This window comes from Rhincodon typus, chromosome 2 (assembly GCF_021869965.1).
Source record: "Rhincodon typus isolate 14 chromosome 2, sRhiTyp1.1, whole genome shotgun sequence".
NCBI classification, from domain to species: Eukaryota; Metazoa; Chordata; class Chondrichthyes; order Orectolobiformes; family Rhincodontidae; genus Rhincodon; species Rhincodon typus.
This window is the reverse complement of record NC_063333.1, coordinates 42,768,924-42,796,659: the sequence shown is the minus strand read 5'-3', so window position 1 is coordinate 42,796,659 and position 27,736 is coordinate 42,768,924. Positions and strand designations below refer to the sequence as shown.

The window sequence follows — 27,736 nt, the reverse complement described above, 5'->3', positions numbered from 1 at the left end:
CTACACCTTGTTATCTTAGCTACAGAGATAGTGGATACACTGGTAGTAATCTTCCCAGAGTCCTTAGATTGTCAAGAAGTACCGGGAAAACTGCCCTTATTAGACCTTTCTTTAAAAAGGGAGACGGAGGAATAAACCCAGTAACTATTAGGTCAGTTCGCTTAACATCTCTTATTTATAAAATGTCAAGTGTCCATTAGAAAGATGTAATAGCACAGCATTCTCTGCTTAAGCAAGGTTTAGATTATGTTGTCTATGATTCCTTTGTGCATGTGTGTAAAGGTTACATTTGCAGAAAGTGTAAAGAACACTCCTCCCTCTCTGCAACTGATTACCCAGGACTACTATGGCGCTGCATTCGGCTATTTTGTCTGCACTGGTTTGGTAAATGGCCATTACCTACTGTCAAATCACCCTCTTTTTCCTTATACTCATGTTTATTATTTTCATCCAAATAATCATCCAAATAATCATCCAATGTCCTTTTGAATGCATCAATTGAACCTCTTTCCATCACATTCCAGGCAGTGCATTTTATACACTAACTACTTATTTCAGCCTTGTTTCTTTCGCAGATCACTTTAAATCTATGCTCTAATCCATGTTCTTGTTCCTTTTATAAATAGGAACTGTTTATTCCTATCTGCTCTATCCAGCCAGCTCACCATTTTTAAAATCTCTCAAATCTCCTTGGGACTACTCCTTTTATCACCCTTTTGCTACTTACATACATAAAAGATTTTGGAACCTCTCTTTATGGTGGTTGCCAGTCTTTTACCATTCCTCTTTGCTGCTCTTCTGTTTTTTCACTTCCTGTCTGAATCTTCAGAGTTTGTCTTAGTCTCAAATTTATTTCCTACCTGACACTTGTCACAAGCACACTTTTTCTACTTTACCTGAATTTCTAGCTCCTTTGTCATCCAGGGAGTTCCGGAATTTTTTTAAGCTCCCTTTTCCATTTAAGAGAATATACCTTGACTGTGCCCAAACCATCTCCTCTTTGAACTAACCATTAAGTGTTAAATTTTTTAGCATTTGTTTCAGATAGCCTTTGAGCCCTTTTACTCACTTACCTCAAGGCACCTTCTTAAAATGATTATTTTTAACACTTAAATGCTTCTGAATGCTGTTACTCCCTTCCTTATCTACCAGCTGGTATTATAGCACTCATTATTTCTTGCTTTTTCAGTGAAATACAGCTCCAGTGTTTCAAAATGTAGATTGCAGTGTACTAAAAAGCTACCAAACAGTACTAGTAGCTATTTGTCTTGCTCAGCCTACATTGGTGAACTGCAGATACTAAAATAATGCATATTACATCATCTGGTATGAATGTCTCTCCATTCACATACTGAAAACAGATACTTTGCAAACAGGATGCTGCAGCAACCTAGTGCGTAAGGTTCTGTGGATGAGAGACAAACTGAAAGTATCATAGTTTCTTTACTATCCGAGTGGAAGGTTAAGAATTTGGTTAAGAATGGCGAGACCAACAGCGGGAGTCAAAAAGATAGAACAATTAAATCTTAGAGTTGGGGTTTTGAGGAGGAACGAGTGTTATGCCTTCCAAAGACAGCTTCCCAGCCAATCTTTATTCCCCTGAGGGAATCAATGTGCTACACTGTCAACCTAATTCCCGACATTCACAAGTACATCCCTCTCCCCATCCCCATCCCCACGCATATTCCCCTATTTGTTTTCTTCCTTTTATCCTTCTTCCATTTTGCGTGTTCCTTATATGCAAGATGATGATCCTATTCCCCAACCTGGAGTCAAACCATCCAACTCCTCTCCAACTGTGCACTGTGCTTCGTGAATGAAACACCAAAGACTGAATGTATTTGGCATGTGGGCTGCCTAGTTTTCTCAAGTTCTTTAAATAGCTGTTACTCCTGTAGGTGGTGTTACTGAATGGCTTTTTTAAATGTTGAAAGTGTGACACTATGTACCATTTAATGGCTCATATCTAACAGAGGCTTGCCTTGTAATTGAGTAATCTTCTTACAAGATTATAATACCAAAGTGCTTCGTGGTCATTTTCATAAAGAGAATGTTTCCGACTAAGATTTCTAATGCACAAAAACAGTTACAAATTCTTCCAAATTATCTTGTGCAATTTTAAAAAACTGTCTTTAAAGTTTAAATCCTAACATTTTCGAATCCTTAGCCCAAAATTGTAATTGTGGACTAAATCTCAATGGTTATTTCTAACATGCATTAGTGCAAGTCGGCATTTTCTTCTGGAATATTCTTCAGCTTCCAGTAATTGCCTATTCTTTTGTATTCACTCATGGGATGTGGGCATTGCTGGCTTGCCATCATTTATTGCTCGTCCCCAGTTGCCCATGGTGGTGTCTACTGATCTTTGGTGAATTTCTGCAGTGCATCTTGGAGATAGTAGCAGTAGTGTGTACTGACCATTGGTGGTGGAGGGAGTGAATGCCTGTAGATGTGGTGCCAATTCAGCGGGCTACTTTGTCCTGGAGGTTATCAAGCTTTGAGTGTATTGTTGGAACTGCACTCATCCAGGCAAGTGGGAGTATTCCATCACACCCCTGACTTGTACCTTGTAGAGAGTGGGTAGGTTTTGGGAAGTCAGAAGGTTAAGTTACTTACCATAGTATTCATAGCCTCTGACCTGCTCTTGTAGCCACTGTGTTTATGTGGTGAGTCCAGTTGAATTTCTGCTTAATAGCAACCCCAGGATGTTGACAGTGGGGTATTCAGTGATGGGAACACCACTGAATGACAAAGAGTGGTGATTAAATAGTTTCTTGTTGGAAATGGTCATTGTTTGGCATGAATATTACTTGCTATGAATATTACTTGCCACTTGTCAGCCCAAACTTGGATGGTTCAGGTCTTGTCACATTTGAACATGTACTTCTTCAGTATGTGAGGAGTCATGAATGGTGTGGGATATTGTGCAATGATCAGTGAAAATTCCCACTTCTGTTCTTATGATGTAAAGAAGGTTTTTGATGAAGCAGCTGAAGATGGTTGGACTAAGGACACTACCTCGAGGTACTCCTGCAGAGATGTACTGAAGTTGAGATGACTGACCTCCAACAACAACAACCGTCATTCTATGTGCCTGGTATGACTTCATTCAGCAGAGACTTTGCCCCAATTCCCATTGTTTCCACCTTTGCTGGGACTCTTTGATGCTACTCTCTGTTGAATGCAGCATTGATGTTAAGGGCTGGCACGCTCATCTCACCTCTGGAATTCAACTCTTTGGTCCATGTTCGAAGCAAGGCTGTAATGAGGTTAGGAGTTGAGTAGCCCTGACAGAACGCAAACTGGGCACTAGTGGTGGACATTGACATCTCCTACCCAAAGTAAATTTTGCGTCCTTGTCACTCTCAGTGCTTCCTTCAAGTGCTGTTCAGCATGGAGGAGTACTGATTCATCGGCTGAGGGAGGATTGAATGTGGTAATCAGCAGGTTTTCTTGCCCATGTCTATCCTGAAGCCATAAGACTTCGTGGGGTCCAGACTCAATGTTGATGACTCCCAGATCAACTCCCTCCTGATTGGTGGGACAGGACATATCCAGGGATAATGATGTTGGTGTCTGGGACATTGCTTGTAAGATATGATTCTGAGAGTGACTGTCAAGTTGTTGCTTGACTTCTGAGACAGCTTCCCAATTTTGGTACTTGACCTCAGATGTCAGTAAGGAGGACTTTGCAGGATCAATAGGGTTGTTTCTGTCATTGTCTTTTCCGTTGCCTCAGTGGATGTTAGGTGGTCCATCCGGTTTCATTTGTTTGTTGAGACTTCGTAGCAATTGATACAACCGAGTAGCTTGCTAGGCCATTTCAGAGTGTATTTGAGAATCAAACACATTGCCGTAGATCTGGAGTCAAGTGCAAGCCAGACCAGGTGAGGATGGCAGATTTCCTTCCCCGAGGACACGACTGAGCCATTATGTTCTTCAATTAATTTTTACTTTCCTTTCTACATTTTAATACAATGTTTTATTGTGTTGCGTTCTCCCTTATTCTTCGTCTTCAGTAGTATTGGTGAAAAGAATCAGTCATTTGGGAAAAATGCCTCCTTGCTTTGCACTTGAATTGTTTCACTGCCTGAGTGCAGTAAATATCCCACAATTCAATCCCGCACTGCATTGTGGATGTACCTTTTCCACGTGGACTGTTGGAGTTCAAGACTTAACATCATTGTCAAGGCAAAGTAGGGATGAAAACAGAATGCTGGATTTGAGTTACTTACATCCCATGTAAAGAGCAATCTATTTCATATTTATATATTTTAATGGATTTGAACATCGCAAACATAAATAAAACTGCTAAATTGAACAGAAGTTTTGTGCCTTTTTCTGCAACTCGCTTCATCTGAGTAACAGCTTTAGAAAATAAATTCCTGAGTTTTGAGGATCTATTATCACAAAGGAGACTTGAACTTTGTTTTGGAAATTTGCTTAGAATGATACCCAAAATAATGTGGTTGTCTTATAAGGAAAGATTGGATAGACTGTTTTTTTTTCCAGTGAAGTTTAGAAAGGCGAGGGGAAACTTGATTAATGAGATGGCTGGATTTGTACAGGAGAGAATTTTTTTTAAAGAATCAGACAGGGGGAACCAACTACCACACCTCACACTGAATTACTGTCCCATCTGTGCTGTAGGGAAACAGATTAGTAGAGTAGACTCTACTGCATGTAAATGACGGCAAGAAAGGTGAGCGCAGATAGCTGATTAAGTTCCAGCTTCACCACTGCTGCTGGTACCATTCCAAGAATCACTGAGTAGTAGTGGATGATGTGACAGTTGTAAGGTATCTGCTTCAGAGAATTCTGAAAGAGGAGGTCACAGTGATGTCCTTCTTCCACCTCCAAGGCAACAGCTTATGGACAGCTATTATCAGAACTCTGAAAATAAACCTTTTGGGATCAACAACTGGAGAAATGCAAATAACACTTGTTAAAATTTCCAACATTTTCTGTTGTGCACTTATTGCACAGTAAACAGTAAGAAATACGCCCTCACTCCTCCTTGAAATTGAGTGCACAAACCTAAAAAGGAAAGAAAATGTGATCTCTTCTGTGATCTCTTTCCCCACTTCAAACATCTGCTGGGCCCAAATCATCACGTCATTATTTGATTGCCCTGGAGGTTGATGCCATATATAGAAGGAGGAAGAGGATCAAAAAATACATCCTTGGGAAATTTTCCACGTGACTGCAGATATCGTCATTGCTAAATGCGTGCAAAATGTGGTTGCCTTGTCATAGGAAGGATGTTATTAAACTAGAAAGGGTACAGAAATAATTTACAAAAAGGTGTAGCCAGGTCTGGAGGGTTTAAGTTATAAAGGAAAAGCTGCACAGGCTGGGACTTTCTCCCCCTGGAGCATCCAAGGCTGAGGGGTGACCTTACAGAGGATATAAAATCATGAGGGGCATAGTTAAGGTAAATAGCCAAGGTCGTTTTCCAAGGGTAAGGGAGAAAAAACTAGAGGTTTAAGGTGAAAGGGGAAAGATTTAAAAGGGACCTGAGGGGCAACCTTTTCAGACAGAGGGTAGTGTGTGTATGGAATAAGCTGCCAGAGATGGGTACAATTAAAATATTTGAAAAAGACATTTGAACAGGTACATGGATAGGAATGGATTAGAGGGATATAGGCCAAACGCTGGCAAATTGGAAAAGCTCAGTTTAGGAAACATGGTCAGCATGGTTGAGTCGGGCCGAAGGGTCTGTTTCCATGCTGTATGACTCTATGACTTCATGTAATTGGATAACTTACCACAAAGGAGAAGCGTCAAAGCAGTCTACTGTGGAGAAGACATCGCAAGAGAAAGACACAAACAACTGCACTGAATGTTGAAATTAACTCCAACAAGATCGAATAAAGCATCACAATTGTGGCCGTGAAGAATGTCATTTGAGACATGGGCAAGGGCCACCTTAAAGCTAAAAGAGAGGATGATTACTGATTGGAGATTTTCAAACAAGTTGTTTTCAAAAGAAGGGAGGGAACCAGAAGCTGGCATAGAATTAGTGCATCTTGGGAAGAAAGGGATGGTTTGAGCAGACGTGGTGAATGGTGAGTTTAGGTGACTCAAGATTGGGCTTGTGTATTGGGATATGAAGTTTTATGTGATAAAAGCAGAGAAACGTTGGTCAGCCTGAAAAGGAAAGTCAAATGAGGAAGAGTAAAACCCTTGTTAGGCCGCATTTGGAGTACTGTGCGCAGTTTTGGTCGCCACATTACCAGAAGGACATGGAAGCTTTGGATAGAGTGCAGACAAGGTTCATCAGGACGTTGCCCGGTCTTGTGGGCATTGGCTATGAGGAAAGGTTAAAAAGACTAGGATTGTTTTCACTGGAAATATGGCAGCTGAGAGGAGACCTGATAGAGGTCTACAAAATTATGAGAGGCATAGATAAGGTAGATAGTCAGAGACTTTTTCCCAGGATTGATGTTTAAATTACAAGGGGGCACAGGTTCAAGGTGAGACAGCAAAAATTTAAAGATGTGTGAGGAAAGCTTTACACGCAGAGTGTGGTAGGAGCCTGGAATGCACTGCCAGAGGTGGTGATGGAAGCAGGCACGTTGGCGACATTTAAGAGGTATCTGGATGGTTACATGAATAGGGAGGGAATAGAGAGATACAGATTGAATAACAACAGAAGGTTCGTTTTATTGTTTAGTCAGGGCTTGATCGGCACAGGCTCGGAGGGCCGAAGGCCTATTCCTGTGCTGCACTTCTCTTTTGTTCTTTTGTTGTAGTATCAAAAGTGTCAAGAGATAGATCATGAATGAGAAAATCTAGGAGAAAATCCAGTACTGTGTCAATGTAGGGAAGCAATCAATTGCTGAAGTTTTTCAAAGAGGTTTTCAAAATATTATCTACTGATATCAACTGAAATATGGATATACAAGTTCAGTGTTAAGTATCATAGATCACGGTTATATATCAACCTGATATATAAAGCAACATTATTTTTGAAACCAGAAAAATTATATTTTTGCATTGACTTGGCACATATGCTGACCTCCCCTTGCAGCCATGAGGGGCCGTACTCACATTAATCGTCATCCTAAATTTTTCAAATGCATGTTTGCTATGCAGGACCTTGTAAGCAGATCATAGAAAGAGAAATGGTTCTTCCAACAAAATGAATAAAGTATTAATCACATTTTAAATGAAAATTTGTAACATTCACTAATTCATCAAATAATGTGTGTCATGTGGTCAGAGACCACACACTGGCCTAATCTTGAGAAGCCCGTGTCTTCAAAAACCATCAGTATGTTATGTAGTCACCAGAAATGTTCTACCTAATACCACTCATGTGGGATTTCAGATCAACAACTATTTGGTACGGTCACTTAATGGAATGTAAATTTCTGGTGTTGCTGGAGACGGCAAAGATCTCACAGAAACCACTAAATGACCTGAATGCCAAAATTTAGCACTTTCCAGCAAATCGTTGTAATTTATCATGGAGGGATGATAATGAAACAAACAAAGGGCTTATGCTATAAGACTACAAGAGGCAGAAACAGAATTAAGCCAATCAGCTCATCGAGTGGTGGAGCAAACTCAATTATGGCTGATCTGTTTCTTAATCCCATTCTCCTGCCTTCCCCCCATAACCCTTGATCCCCTTACGCATCAAGAACCTGTCTATCTGTCTTAAATACACTCCATGACTTGACCTCCATAGGCTTCTATGGCAATGAATTCCACAGATTCACCACTAGCTGAGGAAGTTCCTCCCCATCTCAGTTCTAAAGGGTTATCAATTCACTCTGAGGCTGTGTCTTTGGGTCTTAGTCTCTCCTTTTAGTGGAAATGTCTTCTTGATGGCCACTCTATCCAAGCCTCTCAGTATTCTATAAGATTCAAAGAGATCTCCCCTCATCCTTCTAAACTCTGAGTACAGACTCAGAGTCCTCAACCGATTCTCATATGACAAGCCATTTACTTCCAGGATCATTCTTGTAAACCTCCCATGTACCCCCTTCAAGGCCAGCACATCCTTCATTTGGTACAGAGACCAAAACTGCTCGCAATATTCCAAATGTGGTCTAACCAGAGCCTTTTACAGCCTCAGCAGCGCCTCTACGTTTGTTTTCTAGTCCTCTCAAAATGAATGCTGACATTGCATTTCCCTTCCTAATTGCCAACTGAACCTGCATGTTAAACTCAAGAGGATCCTGAACTAGGACTCGTAAGTCACTTTGTGCTTCAGATTTCCGAAGCCTTTTCCCATATAGAAAATATACCCCTATTCTTCCTACTGAAGTGCATAACCTCACACTTTCCCATTTTATATTCCATCTGCCACTTCTTAGCCCACTCTCCTATCCTGTCCATGTCAAGGATGCAGGGGGGCTGCAGAACGACATGGCCAGTCCTTCCACATATCTTTGTATCATTTGCAAACTTAGCTAACCACCTAGAAACCAATATCAATTTCAAGCCCACCGACTCCCACAGCTACCTAGAATACACCTCCTCCCACCCACCTTCCTGCAAAAATGCCATCCCCTATTCCCAATTCCTTTGCCTCCGTCGCATCTGCTCCCAGGATGAGGCATTCCACTCCCGTACATCTCAGATGTCCTCGTTTTTCAAGGACCGCAACATCCCCCCCCCTCAGTGGTCAAGAACGCCCTCGACCGAGTCTCCCGCATTTCCCGCAACTCATCTCTCACGCCCCCTCCCCGCAATAACAACCAAAACAGAATCCCCCTCGTCCTCACGTACCACCCCACCAACCTCCGGATCCAACGCATCATCCTCCGACACTTCCGCCATCTGCAATCCGACCCCACCACCAAAGACATTTTTCCCTCCCCACCCTTATCTGCTTTCCGGAGGGACCACTCTCTCCGTGACTCCCTTGTCCGCTCCACACTCCCCTCCAGCCCCACCACACCCGGCACTTTCCCCTGCAACCACAGGAAGTGCTACACCTGCCCCTACACCTCCCCCCTCACCCGCATCCCAGGCCCCAAGAAAACTTTCCACGTCAAGCAGATGTTCACCTGCACATCTGCTAATGTGGTATACTGCATCCGCTGTTCCCGTTGTGGCCTCCTCTACATCGGGGAAACCAAGCGGAGGCTTGGGGACCGCTTTGCAGAACACCTACGCTCAGTTCGCACTAAACAACTGCACCTCCCAGTTGCGAACCATTTCAACTCCCCCTCCCATTCCTCAGACGACATATCCATCCTGGGCCTCCTGCAGTGCCACAACGATGCCAGCCAAAGGTTGCAGGAACAGCAACTCATATTCCGCTTGCAAACCCTGCAGCCCAATGGTATCAATGTGGACTTCACAAGCTTCAAAATCTCCCCTCCCCCTACCGCATCCCAAAACCAGCCCGGCTCGTCCCCGCCTCCCTAACCTGTCCTTCCTCCCACCTATGCCCTCCTCCCACTTCAAGCCCCACCCCCATCTCCTACCAACTAACCTCATCCTGCCCCCTTGACCTGTCCGTCCTCCCTGGACTGACCTATCTCCTCCCTACCTTCCCACTACACTCACCTTTACTGACTCCATCCCTGCCTCTTTGACCTGTCTGTCTCCTCTATCCATCTTCTATCCGCCTCCCCCTCCCTCCCTATTTATTTCAGAACACCTTCCCCTCCCCCATTTCTGAAGGAAGAAGGGTTTAGGCCCGAAATGTCAGCCTTCCTGCTCCTCTGATGCTGCTTGGCCTGCTGTGTTCATCCAGCTTTACACCTTGTTATCTACAATGCCCTCAGTTCCTTTGTCCAGTTTGTTAAATGTATAATGTGAATATTTATAGGCCCAACATGGACCCATGTGGAACTCCACTGTTCACCAGCTGCCATCCTGAAAAAGACTGCTTTATCCCCACTCTCTGCCTTCTGCACGTCTATCCATGTCAGTACCTTACCTCTAACACCATGGGCTCTTATCTTGTTTAGCAGCCTCCTGTAATGGCACCTTGTCAAAGGCCTCCTGAAAATCCAAAATTGATTACATTCACTAGCTCTCCTTAGTCTAACTTGCTCATTACCTTGCCTCTATTACTGTGCATATATCTAAAAATACTCTTGAAATCTTCTTTTATACTGGTTAACTTATAGAGTCAGAGTTGTACAGCATGACCTTATCCTCACATTTCATCTTCTCTCCCCTTATTTAAACGGATAAGGGCCAAACACAGGCAAATGGAACTAGTTCAGTTTAAGAAGCCTGGTCAGTATGGAGGAGTTCGGCTGAAGGGTGTGTTTCCATGCTGTATAACTCTCTTGCTTTTTTATGTTGTCCTCTGTTGGTTTTTAAAGGCTTCCCAATCCTCTGGCTTCCTAATAAACTTCACCACATTGTATGCTTCTTCTTTTGCTTTTATGCTGCCTTGGACTTCCCTTGTCAGCATGGTTGCCTTATTTTTCCCTTAATATATTCTTCTTCCTTGACATGAATTTCTGTTGTGCTTCCTAAAATATCCACAGAAACTCCTGCCATTGCTGCTGTAATGTCTTCCCTGCTAGGGTCCCCTTCTAATCAAATCTGGCCGCATCTCTATATTTTTCTTTACTCAATTGTAATACCATTACATCTGATTCCATCTTCTCCGTCTCAAACTGCAAGATGAATTCTATCCTATTATGGTCACAGCCAGTAGGGGTTCCTTCATCTTCAGCTCCCAAATCAAGTCTACCTCATTACACATCACCAAATCCAGAATTGCCTGTTCCCCAATGGGCTCTACAGCAAGTTGCTCCAAACAAAAAACCATCTCAGAGAGATATCATAGCCAAAGAAACTGTATGAATTCTGTGAATTGTCAAATGCAGAAGACAATGAATTGAATGGATTTTAAGCAAAAGAAAAGATTTTTTAAAGGATCTTTGTCAAATTAATTTATTCAATGACTGAGGGATTGTTGGAGTCTTCAACGGTTGACCTATTTGTCATGGTCTATGATATGCTTTACACACTAAATGTGAAAGGGCACATTTTTCTGACACTTTACACTATGGTATTATTGAAGCAATAATTTGGAACTCTCCGCACTCTTGCCAATTCACATATTTTGCTATGAACTGCAGCCACAATACTAAGCAGGAATAAATATTTTTAAAACTTTAGCAACAGAAGATATAATGGCTCAACATGTCAACAAAACAAAATATGTGCTCGCACAACTTTAACCAAGCAATTTCTCCCCCAGCCCCCTCCCAAGTTAGAACCCATTTCCGAGCAGTTAGGTAATTTTAGCCAGGATTTCAATGGCAACACACCTATGGGTTAAAGAAATTAACTGCTAAAGTTCAGGCATATCCATTTTTGGCCTAATTGATTATTAGTTCTTTGACTCTGATGGCATAATATTAATTCGTAGTAGTAAATGTAATGATCTCATCAACTTACATGCAATGCTTTCATTTTTAGCATTTGTAGTCCAAGTAACACAAAGGAGTTCATTGTACATAAAGCTTTGTTCATCAATATATGGCAAATTCACCTTCCACAAAGGATGTTATGACCACTGAATGTTATAAGACAATTACATAGAACAGTACAGCACATTCCAGGCCCTTCAGCCCACGAAGAACAGTAAATTCCAATTTGAGGCTTTGCTATTTAACATTGCTTCACTTCAACAATCAGTGGGGTGTAGAATCTAAATGGCTGTGGTGAGATTTATTTTAAAATAATTTCTTGCATGATCCATTTACCACCTCCCCATTGCAACTTGGAGGGGGGCTATCTCTTCCCCTCTCCTCAACCTCCATATTAGAGTCTCCTACACACCCACTCTGCCTCCTTCATCTCTGACACACAGCCTCTTCCCTGTTCCCCAAACTTAGTTATGGCCTCTTCATATCCTCCTGTATTAATCCATGTCACTTCACATTCCTGGGATCCAGATTCAGTCCAGAGCTGTGCCTTCAACATTGCAGTGCGAGTACTGAGATTCAAGGAGTGCTGGGCTTTTACCATCCCATTTTTTTGAAAGGGGGAGAAAATGATGTTCAAAGCTGGTCCAAACTCATGGGTAACCTCTCAATTATAAAGTCACTGTATCAAAGACATACAGCACGGAAACAGACCCTTCGGTCCAACTTTTCCATGCTGACCAGGCATCCCAAACTAAACTAGTCCCATTTGCCCATGTTTGGCCCATATCCCTCTAAGCTTTTCCAATTCAAGTGTCTGTCCAAATGTCTTTTAAATGTTCTAACTGTACCTCCATCTAACACTTCCTTTGGCAGTTCATTCCATATATGTACTATCGTCAGCACAAGAAAGCTGCCCCTCAAGTCCCTTTTAAATCTTAGTTTTGGACTCCCCTACCCTGGGGTAAAGACCTTTTGTTATTCACTTTATATATGCTCCTCATGATTTTATAACATCTATAAAGGTCACCCCTCAGCCTTGGACGCTCCAGGGAATAAAGTCCCAGACTATCCAACCTCTCCTTATAATTCAAACCCTCCAGACCTGATTACATCCTTGCAAATCTTTTTGTACCCTTTCCAGTTTAATAATACATTTTCTATAGCAGAGTGATGAGAACTATACACAGTACTCCAAAAGTAGCCTCAATGTCCTATGCAGCCACGGCATGATGTGCCAACTCCTATACGCAATGCTCCATTCATCACCCTTGCTGAATTTGTATCTGACTTTTGCAGACTGCAATGTCTCTAATTTAAAATTCTCATTCAGCTTTCAACCTCCTTCATACCCTCATTCTGTTCCTTCTTCTCTAACTACCTCTGCTACAAGACATCAGATCTCTGAGACCTTCTAAATATGCCCTCTTGCACACTTTGATTTTAATCGCTCTTTCATTGCTGTTTCTGACATCAGCTAAGGCCCTAAGGTCTTCTTCACTCAGAGTGATTGTTTAGGAGATGGAAGAGGCAAGTGGGAACATTTTCTGCAAAAAGGGATTAGAACAGCCCCTGGATTTATGAATTAGCAGAACATGCATTTACAGAAAATTGGAGCTCCAGCTTCAGACTTAATGTGGATTTTGAACCATTACCAGAGTTGAGTATTGGAGAGCCAGTCAGGGTGCAAACATTCAAGAATCTCAACAAAAGATAGCACGACTGACAACTTGGGACCTGCATGGAACAGTTCTCACCTTGATTAAATGATGTGGAAGTGAATGACCAATTCTGCCTTTTCAGTAGCAGGCACATACACCCAACTGCAGGCAGCTGATCAGGAAAAGGGGGATGAACCACCCGTACAGGTCACAGATCAAAAAAAAATCAAACCTAGGAGGTCCCAGCACAACCAAAATATCACAGCAATAGATAGCACAGGAACAATATTTCTTGACGAAATAACCTAAATTAATCACCCAAATTAACAGTCAACAACAACACCACACACTCATACCATAAGAGAGCAGTGTGATTCAAGGAATGCATACACTATGCATACGCATAATTTCTCAGGGTCCTAGGTCCAACAATCTTTAGCTGCTTCATCAATTGCTGTCCCTCTATCATAAGGTCAGAAGTGGGGATGTTTGCTAATGATTGCACAATGATCAACACCATTCATGACGCTTCAGACACTGAAGCAGTCTATGACCAAATGCAACAATGTCTGCCCAATATCCAGGCTTGGGCAGACAAGTGGCAAGGTGTGGTATTCCCATATATCTGCTACCCTTGTCCTTGTATCTTCAGCTGCTTCAATTACCTTCTAGCCATTGTAAGAAGTGAGAATGTGCAAACAATGTTCAGAACCATTTGTGACTTCTCAGATACTGAAGCAGTGTATGTTCAAATGCAACAATACCTAGAAAATAGCCAGGCTGGCGCTGACAAATGGTAAGTAATGTTCCCACCACATAACTGCCAGGCAATGATCATCTCACCACCAGCCTCTGATGTTCAATGGTGTTCATATCACTGAATCCCCACTATCAAAATCTGGGGATTTGGGGTGGGGGGTGAGCATTTACCATTGACAGAAACTCAATTGGACTTGTCTACTAGATCAGGTCAGATGCTAGGAATACTGCAGTGAGTAACTCATCTCCTGACTCCCCTGACATGGGCATGGAAACCTGATTACCACGTACCATCCTCCCTCAGCTGATGAATCAGTACTGCTCCATGCTGAACAACACTTGGAGGAAGCACTGAGGGTGACGAGGACGCAAAATGTACTCTGGGTGGGATTTCAATGTCCACCACCAATGCGTAGTTTGTGTTCTGCCACGGCCACTCAACTCCTAACTTCATTACAGCCTTGCTTCAAACAAACACAAAAAGAGAGTTGAATCCCAGAGGTGAGATGAGCGTGCCAGCCCTTAACATCAATGCAGCATTCAACAGAGAGCAGCAAAGAGTCCCAGCAAAGCTGGAAACAATGGGAATTGGGGCAAAGTCTCTGCTGAACGAAGTCATACCAGGCACGTAGAATGACGGTTGTTGTTGTTGGAGGTCAATCATCTCAACTTCAGTACATCTCTGCAGGAGTACCTCGAGGTAGTGTCCTTGGCCCAAACATCTTCAGCTGCTTCAACAATAACCTTCTTTACATCATAAGAACAGAAGTGAGGATGTTCACCAATCATTGCACAATATTCAGCACCATTCGTGACTCCTCAGATCTTGAAGAGGTACATGTTCAAATGCAACAAGGTCTGGACAATATCCAAGCTTGAGCTAACAAGTGACAAGTAACATTCGTGCCAGACAATGACCATTTCCAATAAGAGACTATTTAATCACACCCCTTGACATTCAATGGTGTTCCCATCACTGAATACCCCACTCTCAATATCCTGGGGCTGCTATTAACCAGAAACTCAACTGGACTCATGACATAAACATGGTGGCTACTAGAACAGGTCAGAGGCTATGAATACTGTGGTGAGTAACTTAACCTGCTGACTTTCCAAAACCTGTCCACTATCTACTAGGTACAAGTCAAGAGTGTGATGGAATACAGTCTATTTGCCTGGATGAGTGCAGCGCCAACAACACTCAAGAAGCTTATTATTCTGGACAAAGCAGGCCGCTTAATTTGCACTGCATCCAATCTCTCCATCACCAACACTCAATAGCAGCACTGTGTACTATCTACAAGATGCACTGCAAAAATTCACCAATGATCCAGAGACTGCACCTTCTAAACCCACGACCACTTCCACCAAGAAGGACAAAGGCAGCAGATGCATGGGAACACCACTGCCTGCAAGTTTCCCTCCAAGCCACACCATCCTGATTTGGAAATATATCACCATTCCTTCACTGTTGCGGGGTCAAAATCCTGGAATTCTCTCCCTAATGGCATTGTGGGTCTACATATAACTGCAGTAGTTCAAGGAGTCAGTTCACCACCACTTTCTCAAGGGCGAGGGGCAGGCAATAAATGCTGTCCAAAATCGAAATACACACATCCAATGGCCCCACCCTCTTATCGGCTTTGCTTGTAATATCCTCAAAAACTCTGGTTTGTTAATCATTATTTCCTCTTCATAAATCCATGCTGACTTGACCAAATCAGTTTATTTTTGAAAAGTCCAGTTATCACATCCTTTATAACAGATTCTAGCATTCTACAACTGACGGCAGGTTAGGAGGATGTGGTTCCCCATTCCCTTTCTTAAACAATGGGTTGACATTTGCAACCCTCCAATTTACAGAATTAATAGAATCTTGACGCATGATCACTCATGCATCCACCATCTCTACAGTCATCAGATTCCGAGGATTTGTCAACTTTCAGTCCCATTAATTTCTCCCATACTACTTTTTCTACTGATACCAATTTCTTTTTAACTTTTCTGCTCCTGATAGCCCACATCGTTTTTATTCTGCCTGAATTCTCTCGGGTTTCCATTCCCTGAAAAATGTCCCTGTAAGGATATCAGACTCAGTTATACTTGTCCTTCTTTCACAGGTCCCACGTGTCTCAGAATGCCCCAGAATTTTTAAATCATTTCTCAGCCACAGGTTCATTTGCACAATCTTTCTACTTCTATACTCGCTAGCATATGGAAATAATCCTTACATTAGAGCTCCAAAGATCCCCTTGCCTTGCTCCCTAAATTCTGTTCAGGCCCTCATCCCCCTGTCTACTTATGTCACTGGTGCCAGTGTGAATCATGACCTCTGGCTCTTCATCCTCTTCTAAACAAAATGTCCAGCAGTCACTCTTTCACATCCATGATCCTGGCACCAGACCACCCTGAAGTCACACCTCCAGACACAGCAGTCTTTGAACTGCCTATAACTATTGCCTTTCCATTCTGTGCCCCATCTAAGCAGCTGAGTCATTTGTAGTGGCACAAGTTTGGCTCCTGCCACATTTGTCTGATGAATCATTACCCTCAGCAGTATTCATAACAGACAATCGGGAAACTCCTGAGCCTATCTGCTTGGTCTTTGCAGGCTATGTAACGGTCATTGATTCCCTCTATTACAGCCTAATCCTAATCTGAAATGTGACCACTTTGTTAAACATACTATCCACATAGTTTTCAGCTTCATGGTGCAACACTGACTTCAGCATCTTCAGCCCGCTCAGTTCAAAAACCCAGAGCTCTTATTCTTGTAGTTGGTTATACTTCCCACACTATCATCTAGACCATATCAAGTATCAACAACACCCCACATAGCACTGAATCGGCATTCCATACAGCCAATCTATTCTGCCATGCTTGAAGTTACTTTCAAACTTTAAACTGGAGGCTAGGGCGTAGAAAGTAAAATTACTCACCAATTAGCTACAAATAATTAACTCTTTCAAACAGACAATTAAACTGGATGCTCACCAACTAATTATCTTATAACTCTGAAGTGACTGTTTGATTTTGATTTACAAACCCAGCTTTTTGAAGCTTTGTGAGCAATAACAGATCACTGCTATTACTGCGAGGTAACTATAGGGTCCAAGTCCCACAGTCATTTATATTTGCATTTTCTTGCAGGTCTGTTTCTCGCAACTCCCTTTCCAAGAAACCACAGCCAGCTTTTCAATCACATCCTTAAAATATCCATTCCTTTTACTGGCATCTTGTGCAGTTTTCATGCAACACCCCAACCTGCTGTTAGCTCTATTAGTGTACCTTCCAAGCTCCAACTCTGAAATTTGGTTCCCTTAAACTCCTACATACTTCTCCACCGCTTATAAAGACACTTCTCCCCACCGCCCAGCTACCCCATTACCCACCTCTTAGACCATGCTGCATGACCTCTTCTAATATCTTCTCCTTTGATTTGGCATCCATTTTTTGCTTACACCTCTGAATCTCTTTAGGGACTTTGTTCTCCCCATGTACAAGGTATTATGTGAATGTAAATAGTTGTTCACTCCAAATAAATTTATTAGGTAACTAAATCCAATTTGCAATGTTAATACTTGAGTCAATTAGATCTGCTGATCTATAACTGGCTCATGTTTTTGTTTCATCCACAATAAGTTTACTCATGTTAAAACATGACCCAGTATATTTTGCATCAGATGACCAAACTGCTTGGTTTACCAGATCAAAAATCACTGCTCTTGAAACTCAGAATTAATGTGTAAGGCTTTGAAAGATTTCTTTGCCAAGATATATAGTCACATGCTAATGTGATGTTTTCATGTTGAATGTGTTCACTTCTGCAAACCTCAAAACACATTGCTGGGACCTTCTTATTAAGTCACTTGGCACGAAATAAAGTAATACAGTTTCAAACATTTGAACAGTTCGTAAAAAAGGACTATATAATTTCATTTCCAAACAGAAATATAAGACAGCACGGTAATTTCATGCCAACAGCTGACAACTCGATTTTTGAATCAAAAGTTCAGTTTAATAATTCTTCTGCAGTAAGATAGAAAAAACGATTCGAATCAAATCGCGAAAGAAATAACAGTTTGGTTTAGATACATATTCCGCTTATTTTATTTCCTTACACCATCAACAGAAACCATGAGCCCAACGCTAAATAGCTTCATACTTGATGCCTTTTTTTAGATCTAGTGTACAAATTAATATTCTGCTCCTCTGAGAGCCATACCCTATACTACTCGGGGAAATCTGCCTAGGAAAGCAGAACGACCTCCCTTATGGCATTCCTCTCTCCATGGTGTCAATCTATACTTAACAACAGTTGTGAAGAAAGATGACGCAGCTTCTGTAATCAACCTAATAAGGAAATACAAGTCTAACCATGCACCCCCTTCATTCAAGACACTCCAGCGTGAAATTATTGTTCAACTGAATGAACAAAACCAATCACTGAAATAAAACACGCCAATCAGGTCCTCGTACGCAAGTTTGCGCTAGTGTTGTCTTGAAATAAATGCGTTAAGATGAATTTGTTGAGAAAGAAGCTTGCTGTACAGCAGAGCCAGGCTTCACAGAAGCATTGATACAATGTTACGCCGCACAACCATAAACAGACGATCTTACCCAGCCGTCATGGTAATGTTATAGAATGTGAGCCAAGCGGTAGCAAATGGGCTGAGGGGCTTCTTCTTGGTTTCTTTCTCTTCCATCGAGCCATCCTCCTCACTGGGCGCCATGGCACCGGATGACTAAATTAAGAAAGTCCAGGCGAACAGCTGAAGCCCGACCCCGGGCACGCGCCTCCCTCCCCCCTTGGGATCAGCGTCCGCGCGTTCGCGGAGGCGCGCGCGAAGCCACCATACTGCTCCATGCTAAGCGCACGGAATCGATTTTTTACTCGGTCAGGAACAACGAATGTCTCTTGCAGCTGCTGAGATTTATGTCTTTATCGTAAGATATCTCATATAATATAAAAGGAATTCATTACTGTCATCATTTTTAACATAAACATATATTTGGTGATAATAATTTCACTCCAATCAAGTGAAGACATCATTCTGTAGATTGCATACCTCTGCAATCTGTGTTAACTCACTATGATTACAACATATTAGCTCTCCCCTAGGCGTTTTCCTTACCTGCTTGATGTGCCATAACTTGAAAGCTGTAGAAAAACAAGTATTTTCTTTGAGGGTTTCCATCCATCTGAGGAGGTTTCAGGTCAATTGGCATCTGACAATCTGCTATGAAAACCCTGCTCTCATTTTGGCAGTTGAAAATCGCGTGGGTGTCTGCATGTTGAATACTGAGGAGCTATCGCCTCATTAATGGATTGAGAAGAACAGCTTCTTCCCCATTGTTATCAGGCTTTTGAACAGACCTCTCATATATTAAAATTGATCTGTAGCTCCAACACTAAATACTGCATTTTGTTCTGATACTCTGATGTGCTTATGTAAAGTATGATTTACAATTTGCCTGGTTAGCATGCAAAACAATACTTTGTGACGAGTCAAATTGTATCAAATTATAATGAGAGGGATATAAGATAATTAGCAAAGGAAGTGAATGTGAGTAATTTTTCACACTTTTTTCACACAATGATGAGTTAAGGTGTAGAATGGACTGCCTGAAAGTGTAGTAGAGGCAGGTTCCAGTGAGGCATTCAAAAGGGCATTAAAGTATTATTTAAACAGAAACAATGTTTAAGGTTGTGCAGAAAATGCAGAAGAATAGCACCAGGTCAAAAAGCTCATTCAGAGAGCCAGGTACAACCACAACAGGCAAACACCCTCCTTCTGTACCATAACAACACTTTTTTATTCATTCATTGGATGTAGGAATTGATGGCTAGGCCAGCATTTATGGCTCATTCCTAAATACCTTAGGGAGGTTAAAAGTCAACTGTATTGTTGCAGGCCTGAAATCAAATGTAGATTTTGTAAGGATGCCAGATTTCCTTCCCTAAAGGGCATTTATGAACCCGTTGAGTTTTGCAATAATCAACAGTTGGTTTAAATTCAATTCAAATTTCACCATCTGTCACATGGAATTTGAACCCATTTTCCCTCAGAAGAGTAGTCTGAGATTCTGGATTACTCATTCAGTGACATTAGCACTCTGCCAACAACTCCCTGAAATCTGTGAGTTTCCTTCCGTCAGATGGCTGACCAGGGATCTCCCCCACATTTCCCACTTGCCAATGTAGTACATTAGAAAAATTCACAAGTTGATACTTAACCTGTTTGGCCAGGTTATGAGCACACTTTCCTTAGCCATTAAGTCTTGGAATGGGACATGAATGTGGCTATTCCAGCTCAGAACACTAGCAATGTGCCACACAACAGATGCAGTGGTAGTTATTTGAATCAAAACAAAATAACAAGTAAATAATTAAAACAAGTTTCTGCCAAGATATTAGGTATGTTCAGCCGAGAAAGTGCACTCTGCCATTTTGAACAAGCAAATCATTTCTGAAGGATAATAGCATGTAATATTGGTGCTGCCTTCAAAAGTACTGTGTGCAGATAACACTTCATGCACATTTCATTGATGACACTCTACAGCCATTTAAATGCAGCCTGCATCTCCTTGAGGATGAGTGCATGGTGGCTGCTGAGTACAGAAACACTCAGCATAATGACTAAAGAAGGGAATGGAGGTGTCTGTTTGGATGTTCTGATGCTACATGAGACAAAGTTGATCATTATGGTGGAATATTGACATGGTGTTCAGACATCTTCTTCACCCCAGGAGATAGAGTCATTGAATGGTCAAATATAGAAGGAGACATTCAACTTGATGTGTTGGTGCAGCTTCTCAACTGGACAATTTAAATAGACAGTTCCCCGGTTTTTTTCCCAAAGTTCATGTTCATTCTTTAGAAATTCAGAAAGAGGAAGCCTTCCAGGCACTTAACTGCTGGCAATGGGTGAAGATGACCAAAGTTGTAAATGAGAGAAGCCTGACTTCATTAGTCTGGTCCTAATAACATCCCCTTAATAATTGCAAAGCTGAAATATATCACTGCATCAAACTTCCCACTTTACTCATGAATGATGTCACAACAAGAATCAGTGGACATGTTTAAATATTTTTTTCTGGCCCTTTTAGGACAGAGCTGAGGATAGTTTGGAATTCTCTGTGCCCCAGAAGGTGGTGCAAATGTGGTCATTCAATATTTTTAAGAAGGAGACAGAAAAAGTTGTTAGGCAAGATTGTCAGAGGGTAGATGGGATTGTGAAATTCAGAAGACAAACAGAACAACCCTAATTTTGTTGAAAGATGAAGTTGGGTTAAGGGGCCAGATGGCCTACCTCTCCTTCTAATTTACATGTATTTCCACTACAATATCTTAAAATTCTTATGGCAAGTTTAATGCCATGCATCACACAGACCATTTTGGATCTCTGACTTGAAATGAAACAAATGAGGCTAACACGCTCAATTTCTCACCTGCTGTATTTAATAGATACAAAACTTGGATCTTTTCCAAAATAGATAACCTGTTTAACACCTAGCAACAAGTTGAGAATATGGACTTATCTGAAACATCTGTAATTTTAAAAGAAGCCCTTTCAATTCTATCGATCACTGTGAGTTGCATAAATGTTAGAAGTGGTCAGCTCTTCTGTTATCATTTACCTCACATTACACTCTGAGAACCCTGGATGAGCTCCAAATGAATAAGATATTCCTACTTTAATGTGCTAGATCACTTGTGAATTTCTGAAGTTACATAGATGCATCGAAATATAGAAGATAGGAGCAGGAGTAGGCCATTCGATCTCTCAAGACTGTGCCATTCAATATGATCATGGTTGGCCATTGAGCTAAATACCTTAATTCCAACTTTTCCCCATATTCTTTGATCCCTTCAGCCATAAGAGCTATATATACCTTCTTTGTGAAAACACATCATGTTTTGGCCTCAGTCACTTTCTGTAATAGTGAATTCTACAGGCTCACCACTCTCTAGGTGAAGAAATTGTCCTCATCTCAGAACTAAACTATGACTCCAGGTTGAGGACTGCCGCGCCATCAAGAACATCCTTCCTGCATCTAACCTGTCTAGTCCTGTTGGAATTTCAGAGTTTTCAATGCAATCACCCCTCATTCTTCTAAATTCCAATGAATATGATCGTAACTGACTCAATCTTTCCTCATATGACAGAACTGCCATTGCAGGAATCAATTTGGTAAACCTTCATTGCACCCCCTCTATAGCAAGAACATCCTTCTTCAGATAAAGAGAACATAATTGCCTCACCAATGCCCTCTATTTTTGCAGCTAGGTATTTTTGTTCCAGCACTCAAATCCTCTTGCTATGAAGGTCAACATACAGTTTGGCTTCTTTACTGCTTGTTGCACCTCACACTTACTTTCAGTGACTGGTGCACTATGACAACAAGGTCTCATTGAATATTGCCCTCTGCCAATCAATTCTGAAGAAGGGTCACTGAACTTAAGGTGTTAACTCTGCATCTGTTTCCATAGATGCTGCCAGACCTGCTGAGTTTCACAAGCAATTTCTGTTTTTGTTTCAGATTTCCAGCATCCACAATTCTGTTTTATGTTACACTTAATTTCATTACTTCTCAAGTTTTGCCCACAGGTTCAGATAAAACAGGGAAAACATACATTGTCTTAATAAACTGTCTGTTATCCTGTTATTGTGATGTTACATTTTCTATCCCTGATAATATTTTGTTTGTGTGAGTGTTATAATCCCGGACGATGTTATTCCTAGACAAATTTGATGGCAGACTGACATCTGGCTTTAGAGTTTTCTTTTACTTTAACAAGGTGGCCTCACACTGAAACATAAACATGCAATGTTGCAGATTTGATTTCAATAAAGAACAGAAGTTTATTCTGCAAAGGAAATGAAGATACAATGCAATGAGCCAAACTATTTACATATATCACACATTTATAAATTGCAGATATATAGTTAATCCCAAAAGCATCCTTTAACTATTGTTGTAGTTACACCAGAGACAGTTGCTTTTTCTGTCCCACATAGGGTTTGACTTAGCTAATGGCTTCAGTTTTTGGTCATGAGAAGCTGATATCCTCTTCCTTGATTTGTCATATAACTGAGTGTAAACTTTCTCAGTTCAAATAGCCCCTTGAGGGATTTAACAGACTTTCCAGTCTAGAACTTTTACTGAACTCCTTATGCAACAATAACCTATTTTTAACAATTCTAAACTAGCTTTTCAATTTCTCAGGAGAAAGTGCTTTACACATCCATTTTAGTTAAGAACCCTGCAGAACTCCCCAAACTAAAACTAGACAAAATCCCTTTTTTGCTGAAGCTTTATGTGTTACCCCAACAAAAAGAAAAACAAAATCAATCCCTGATCTTCCAAACTGGAACCTAAAGCTCAACTGTTTATGTTTTTCACTCCTAAAATTGTCCTATTGTAAAAAAAAGGCCATTGCTCTCACATTAGAAAGTACAGACTTAAAAAAAATTGTTCATGAGACATGAGTGTCAGCACCTAGACCAAAGTTTATTGCCATCGCTAGTTACCCAGAGGGTAGTTAAGAGTCAATAACATTGCTGTGGGTCTAGAGTCACATGTTGACCAAATAATGTAAGGATGGCAGATTTCCTTCCCTGTTGGGCATGTGAACCAGATAAATTTTGTGACAATTGATTGAGATTACATGGTCACGATCAGCTCTTTTTTTTAGGAAAAAAAATCAACTTCAAGTTTTACCGTCAACCATAGTGAAATTTGAACTCATATCTCCAGAACATCTGATGTTCTGATTTACTGAGCCAATCGCATTACCCCTCCACCGCCACTTTCCTACTTGCACTGTAGGGCACACTAGCAACTAGCGTTGCAAGGACAGCTGGAAGGACAGGGACAAGCAGATAGAATGCAGATTGGATCAGGCTGCATCTCAGGGCTGTGTACTTGCTGTCTTAGCACTTGCTGCCTTTGCATCTATCTGTATTTACAGCATGCATGTCATTTATTGCCTTGTCATGCCTCGCCATGTCTGTTAGTACTTTGGCACTTCAGCCAGGACCAACAGCTGTCAGTACTGCTGTATTACCGTATGTGCTCTTTTGTGCAAATGCACAGACAGAAGATGGTTATGCTCGTCAGTGGGGATTTGTCCAGGGTTGGAGTGGGGGCTCATTATGAATGGCACACAACAACATCACTCAAACACCGACAGCATGTGCCAGCTGCCTGTGCAACAAAGACACTGCAACTTTCTTCAACCAAATGACCATATTGGAAGTGAGTAAGTGGCAGTCCTCAGTCCAGTCAAGAGGGCAGTGTGTATTGCACTCTGTCAGAGGATCCAGTAACTGTCAGTCATGCACACAGTCTCTCACCTCTTCTTCCTTTCTTAATAAGTTTCTTAGTTTTTGTTTGCTGGGTTTTAAAATGATTCCAATCCTCCATCAACTGTCAACTTTAATTAAAGGCAACATTATATTAGATATAAAGGATCCCTAAAATATCTAAAGGGAAAGAACATCTATTGAGAGTGGATGCCAATTCTGCAATGTAAAATTTAACTAATTTCTTGGAACAAAGGAAACAGACAAAGATTGGGTGTAATATTTTAACTGTGCTTACTGTGTAAATGATTGAACAAAAATATCTAACAAAAGATAAAGTAGACTAAATGCTTATTCCTTAAAGTTGCCTGGACACAGGTGATCTTACTTTCAGTGTTCTCCAATTTCCTTTCAGTGATTGGATTCCAAACAGATTGTTCAAATATAAACAAGGAGATAAAGACTTTCTCTATGCCGAGAGTTTATTGACTAAAGCAGTCTAGTAGCACTCCCAAATCCAATCCCAGCTGTTCCTCCTTTGTCTATCTTGACTTTTTTTTTCTCTTTTTATTTCCAGAAGTGCTCTTACAAAAAATTAAACATTCTTTTCCATTACCAAATCACCCATGGTAATCTACCTTGACATTAATTTATCAATCAACAGCCATCAGCTATTTCCCTTCTAACCTTAGTTGAGTACTACTTTAGCAGATTCCCCTCTTCTCTTTAAATAATAATACATTTTTCAATGTCCAAACAAAAATATATTTAAATGCATGAAGGAACAAAATGATTTTTCATTCAAATTCTATATGCTGAATTATAATACAGTCAATCTGCCATATTAGCCCTTTGTCCTTTAAATAAAAATTACTAGAATTTCAAAACGGTCCAAACAAACTATTAACTTTTCATGTTTTTATTACACGAGACATCTTTGAGAACATCTAATAAGTCTTAAGGGCAATAATTTCCTTTTGTAAAACCATCTGACAATTGATGACTCACATCAATCCATTTTATTTGAGAAGTATTTTTTCTCTCAAACATTTCCTTCAAACTAGCAGGATCAATTCTCAATCTTTTCTCTATAACACATTTTGTCGAGTCAAATTGTCCCAAAGAGAACAATTACAAAAAATAGCATTGTGTGGGCAGTTTTTTTCAGATTACAGTGTATTGAATTTTTTTTCAGAATGTTCGATAACTATACCTCCATGTCTATTGTTTCTATGAATGCCAGGTGGCCAGGTAAATAGGGTGCCAGGTAGGTAAAATGCCAAGTAGTAGTTTGTGATTTGTACATTGTTACCTTATTTTGCCAATCCTTTGTTCCTACCTCTTGTCCCTCATCTTCCAGTTTTTCTATTTCTTGGTTGTTTTTCCTGGCTAGAGTGGAGTCCTTTCATTCACTGGTCCCTTCTAGCACATATATTGCCTTCAGGTCAACTTTTGGTCATTGTCCATGGGGATAAATGGCCCAATCCTGTCTATTGGTATCAATTTGTCCATAATCAATCAGCCCTTGGCTTGCTATAATCTTCACTGCATTGCTGTGCAGCATATGTGTATGCATAGTGCATGCTGTTTCATCACCTCCTGATACTTGTTCCAATTCTGCAAATGTATGATGAGGAGAATTAAACAGTTTGGTTGCAATGTTGTATAATTATTGATTTTTTTACATCTATATCTAAACCTTAACAGGACCTTTCCACTCTTTCTGGCATTCTATTTTGTAACATGCCATGTCTACAGATTAAAATTTATTTCTTATGGCCTTACACAATGCAGTAAGACACGCCAAATTTCATCTGAATCCTCATCCGTTCTCTCTGCATGCAGGGCATTCAAGTGCTCAGAAAAAGTGAAACCAAGCATAGTCCCTTTCCAAACCAGGGCATTATGACTCATTACCAAAGCAGGTTTTGGATTTTTTTGCATAAGATAATTAATAGTAGTCCCAACCATTTGTAGTGAATTCCTAACATGGATTACAGATGCCAGGGTTTACAACCCAGTTGATCCACTCAGATTTTGTGAAGCATCTCACTTCTTACTACATTAAGGGACTTTCCATTGCAATGTTCATTAGTAAAATTTTCATATTTTCACACATATTTTTAAACTCATCATCGGCAAATTTATCACAGATCTCATCTACAGGTGTAGTGTGCTCATTGTACTTTACCCCTGCAACCTGTGTTAGTTTTTAACTTGTGAAAACTTTGATGGACAAACTGGTCATGTAGTTTGAAGATAATCAATGTTTTTTTTCCTTCAAATTCCTGTTATTAATATTTCTTTCATATTTTTATTGGCAAAATTAAGCCTCGTTAGAAGGTTACAATAATGACCAGGTTGAGTAAACTTTAAATTTACTGACTTCCTCTCCAAAAAAATTGCGTCATCATGTTCCATATCAAGTTTCATTTCAGGATTCTTCATTAACAGCCTGTTTGACTGTAAGAGTATTTTACTTGATAGAACAAATATACTGATAAAATTGTTTACACAGGCATTTTTGTACATGTGTTTATGACTCTTGTTAGTGACTTCAGTATGTGGTCATCCCCAAAACTGAAGCGTATAGAAACATTAAATTATTTAATTTTACTTTGGTTTTTAATATTTAGGGAATTTAGGTAACGTTTGAACCAATTCACTGCATCCTCTTTCCAAAGTAGCACAATTGAGGGATTGCAACTAGAGCATTCAGGCCTGGACTGAAGCTTCTTGTGATCAATGCAATTCCTTTTGCCTGATCAGTCTCTTCACCCATTGCTTAGGAACCTTGGTATTTTGCTTCATTTTGAAAAGTTGTTATTCCATTTTGGACAACTCATTGCATAATAATATTTAGCGTCATTCCTGAAATACTTGTTGTCCATACCCCAGGCGTTCCTGATGTTCATTCTTCTCTTATTATTCCCCAATTCCTGTCATCTGTCATAGAGAGACTTTTGGCAGCTATTTTCACTCATTTTAGTTATATTTCTTCTTTTGTGTTGACACTTACAACTCACATTTGGATAGTTCTGAAATATGGTTAATATTGGATGTTCCATTTTTTTGTGTTACTGCTGAATGTCTCCTTTGATTCATAAAGGTGATTGGGAATGAGTGTTTTCTCAGACATTTTTTAAGGCTCTTGACTTTCTTTCTGAAATTCTAACTCCACTTAATCTAGAAATCTATTCATAGAACATAGAACATAGAACATTACAGCGCAGTACAGGCCCTTCGGCCCTCGATGTTGCGCCGACCTGTGAAACTAATCTGAAGCCCATCTAACCTAAACTATTCCATTATCATCCATATGTTTATCCAAGGACCATTTAAATGCCCTTAAAGTTGGCGAGTCTACTACTTTTGCAGGCAGGGCATTCCACGCCCTTACTACTCTCTGAGTAAAGAACCTACTTCTGACATCTGTCCTATATCTATCACCCCTCAATTTAAAGCTATGTCCCCTCATGCTAGCCATCACCATCCGAGGAAGAAGGCTTCCACTGTCCAGCCTATCTAATCCTCTGATCATCTTGTATGTCTCTATTAAGTCACCTCTTAACCTTCTTCTCTCTAACGAAAACAGCCTCAAGTCCCTCAGCCTTTCCTCATAAGACCTTCCCTCCATACCAGGCAACAT

At 40.7% G+C, this 27,736-nt stretch overlaps 1 protein-coding gene across 2 annotated transcripts in view; it reads right to left on the bottom strand.

Moving 5' to 3' along the window:
- LOC109930012 (very-long-chain (3R)-3-hydroxyacyl-CoA dehydratase 1) overlaps positions 1–18,600 on the bottom strand; it is a 53,915-nt gene extending 35,315 nt beyond the window's left edge. The window contains exon 1 of one of the 2 annotated variants that reach the window (XM_020529550.2): positions 18,398–18,600. In XM_020529550.2, the coding sequence (XP_020385139.1) occupies positions 18,398–18,510 (113 nt within the window). In that variant the 5' untranslated portion in view covers positions 18,511–18,600. The remainder of the gene's footprint in view (positions 1–18,397) is intronic. The other variant, XM_048618543.1, reaches the window with a different exon arrangement.
- Between the last annotated feature and the right edge of the window lie 9,136 nt (positions 18,601–27,736).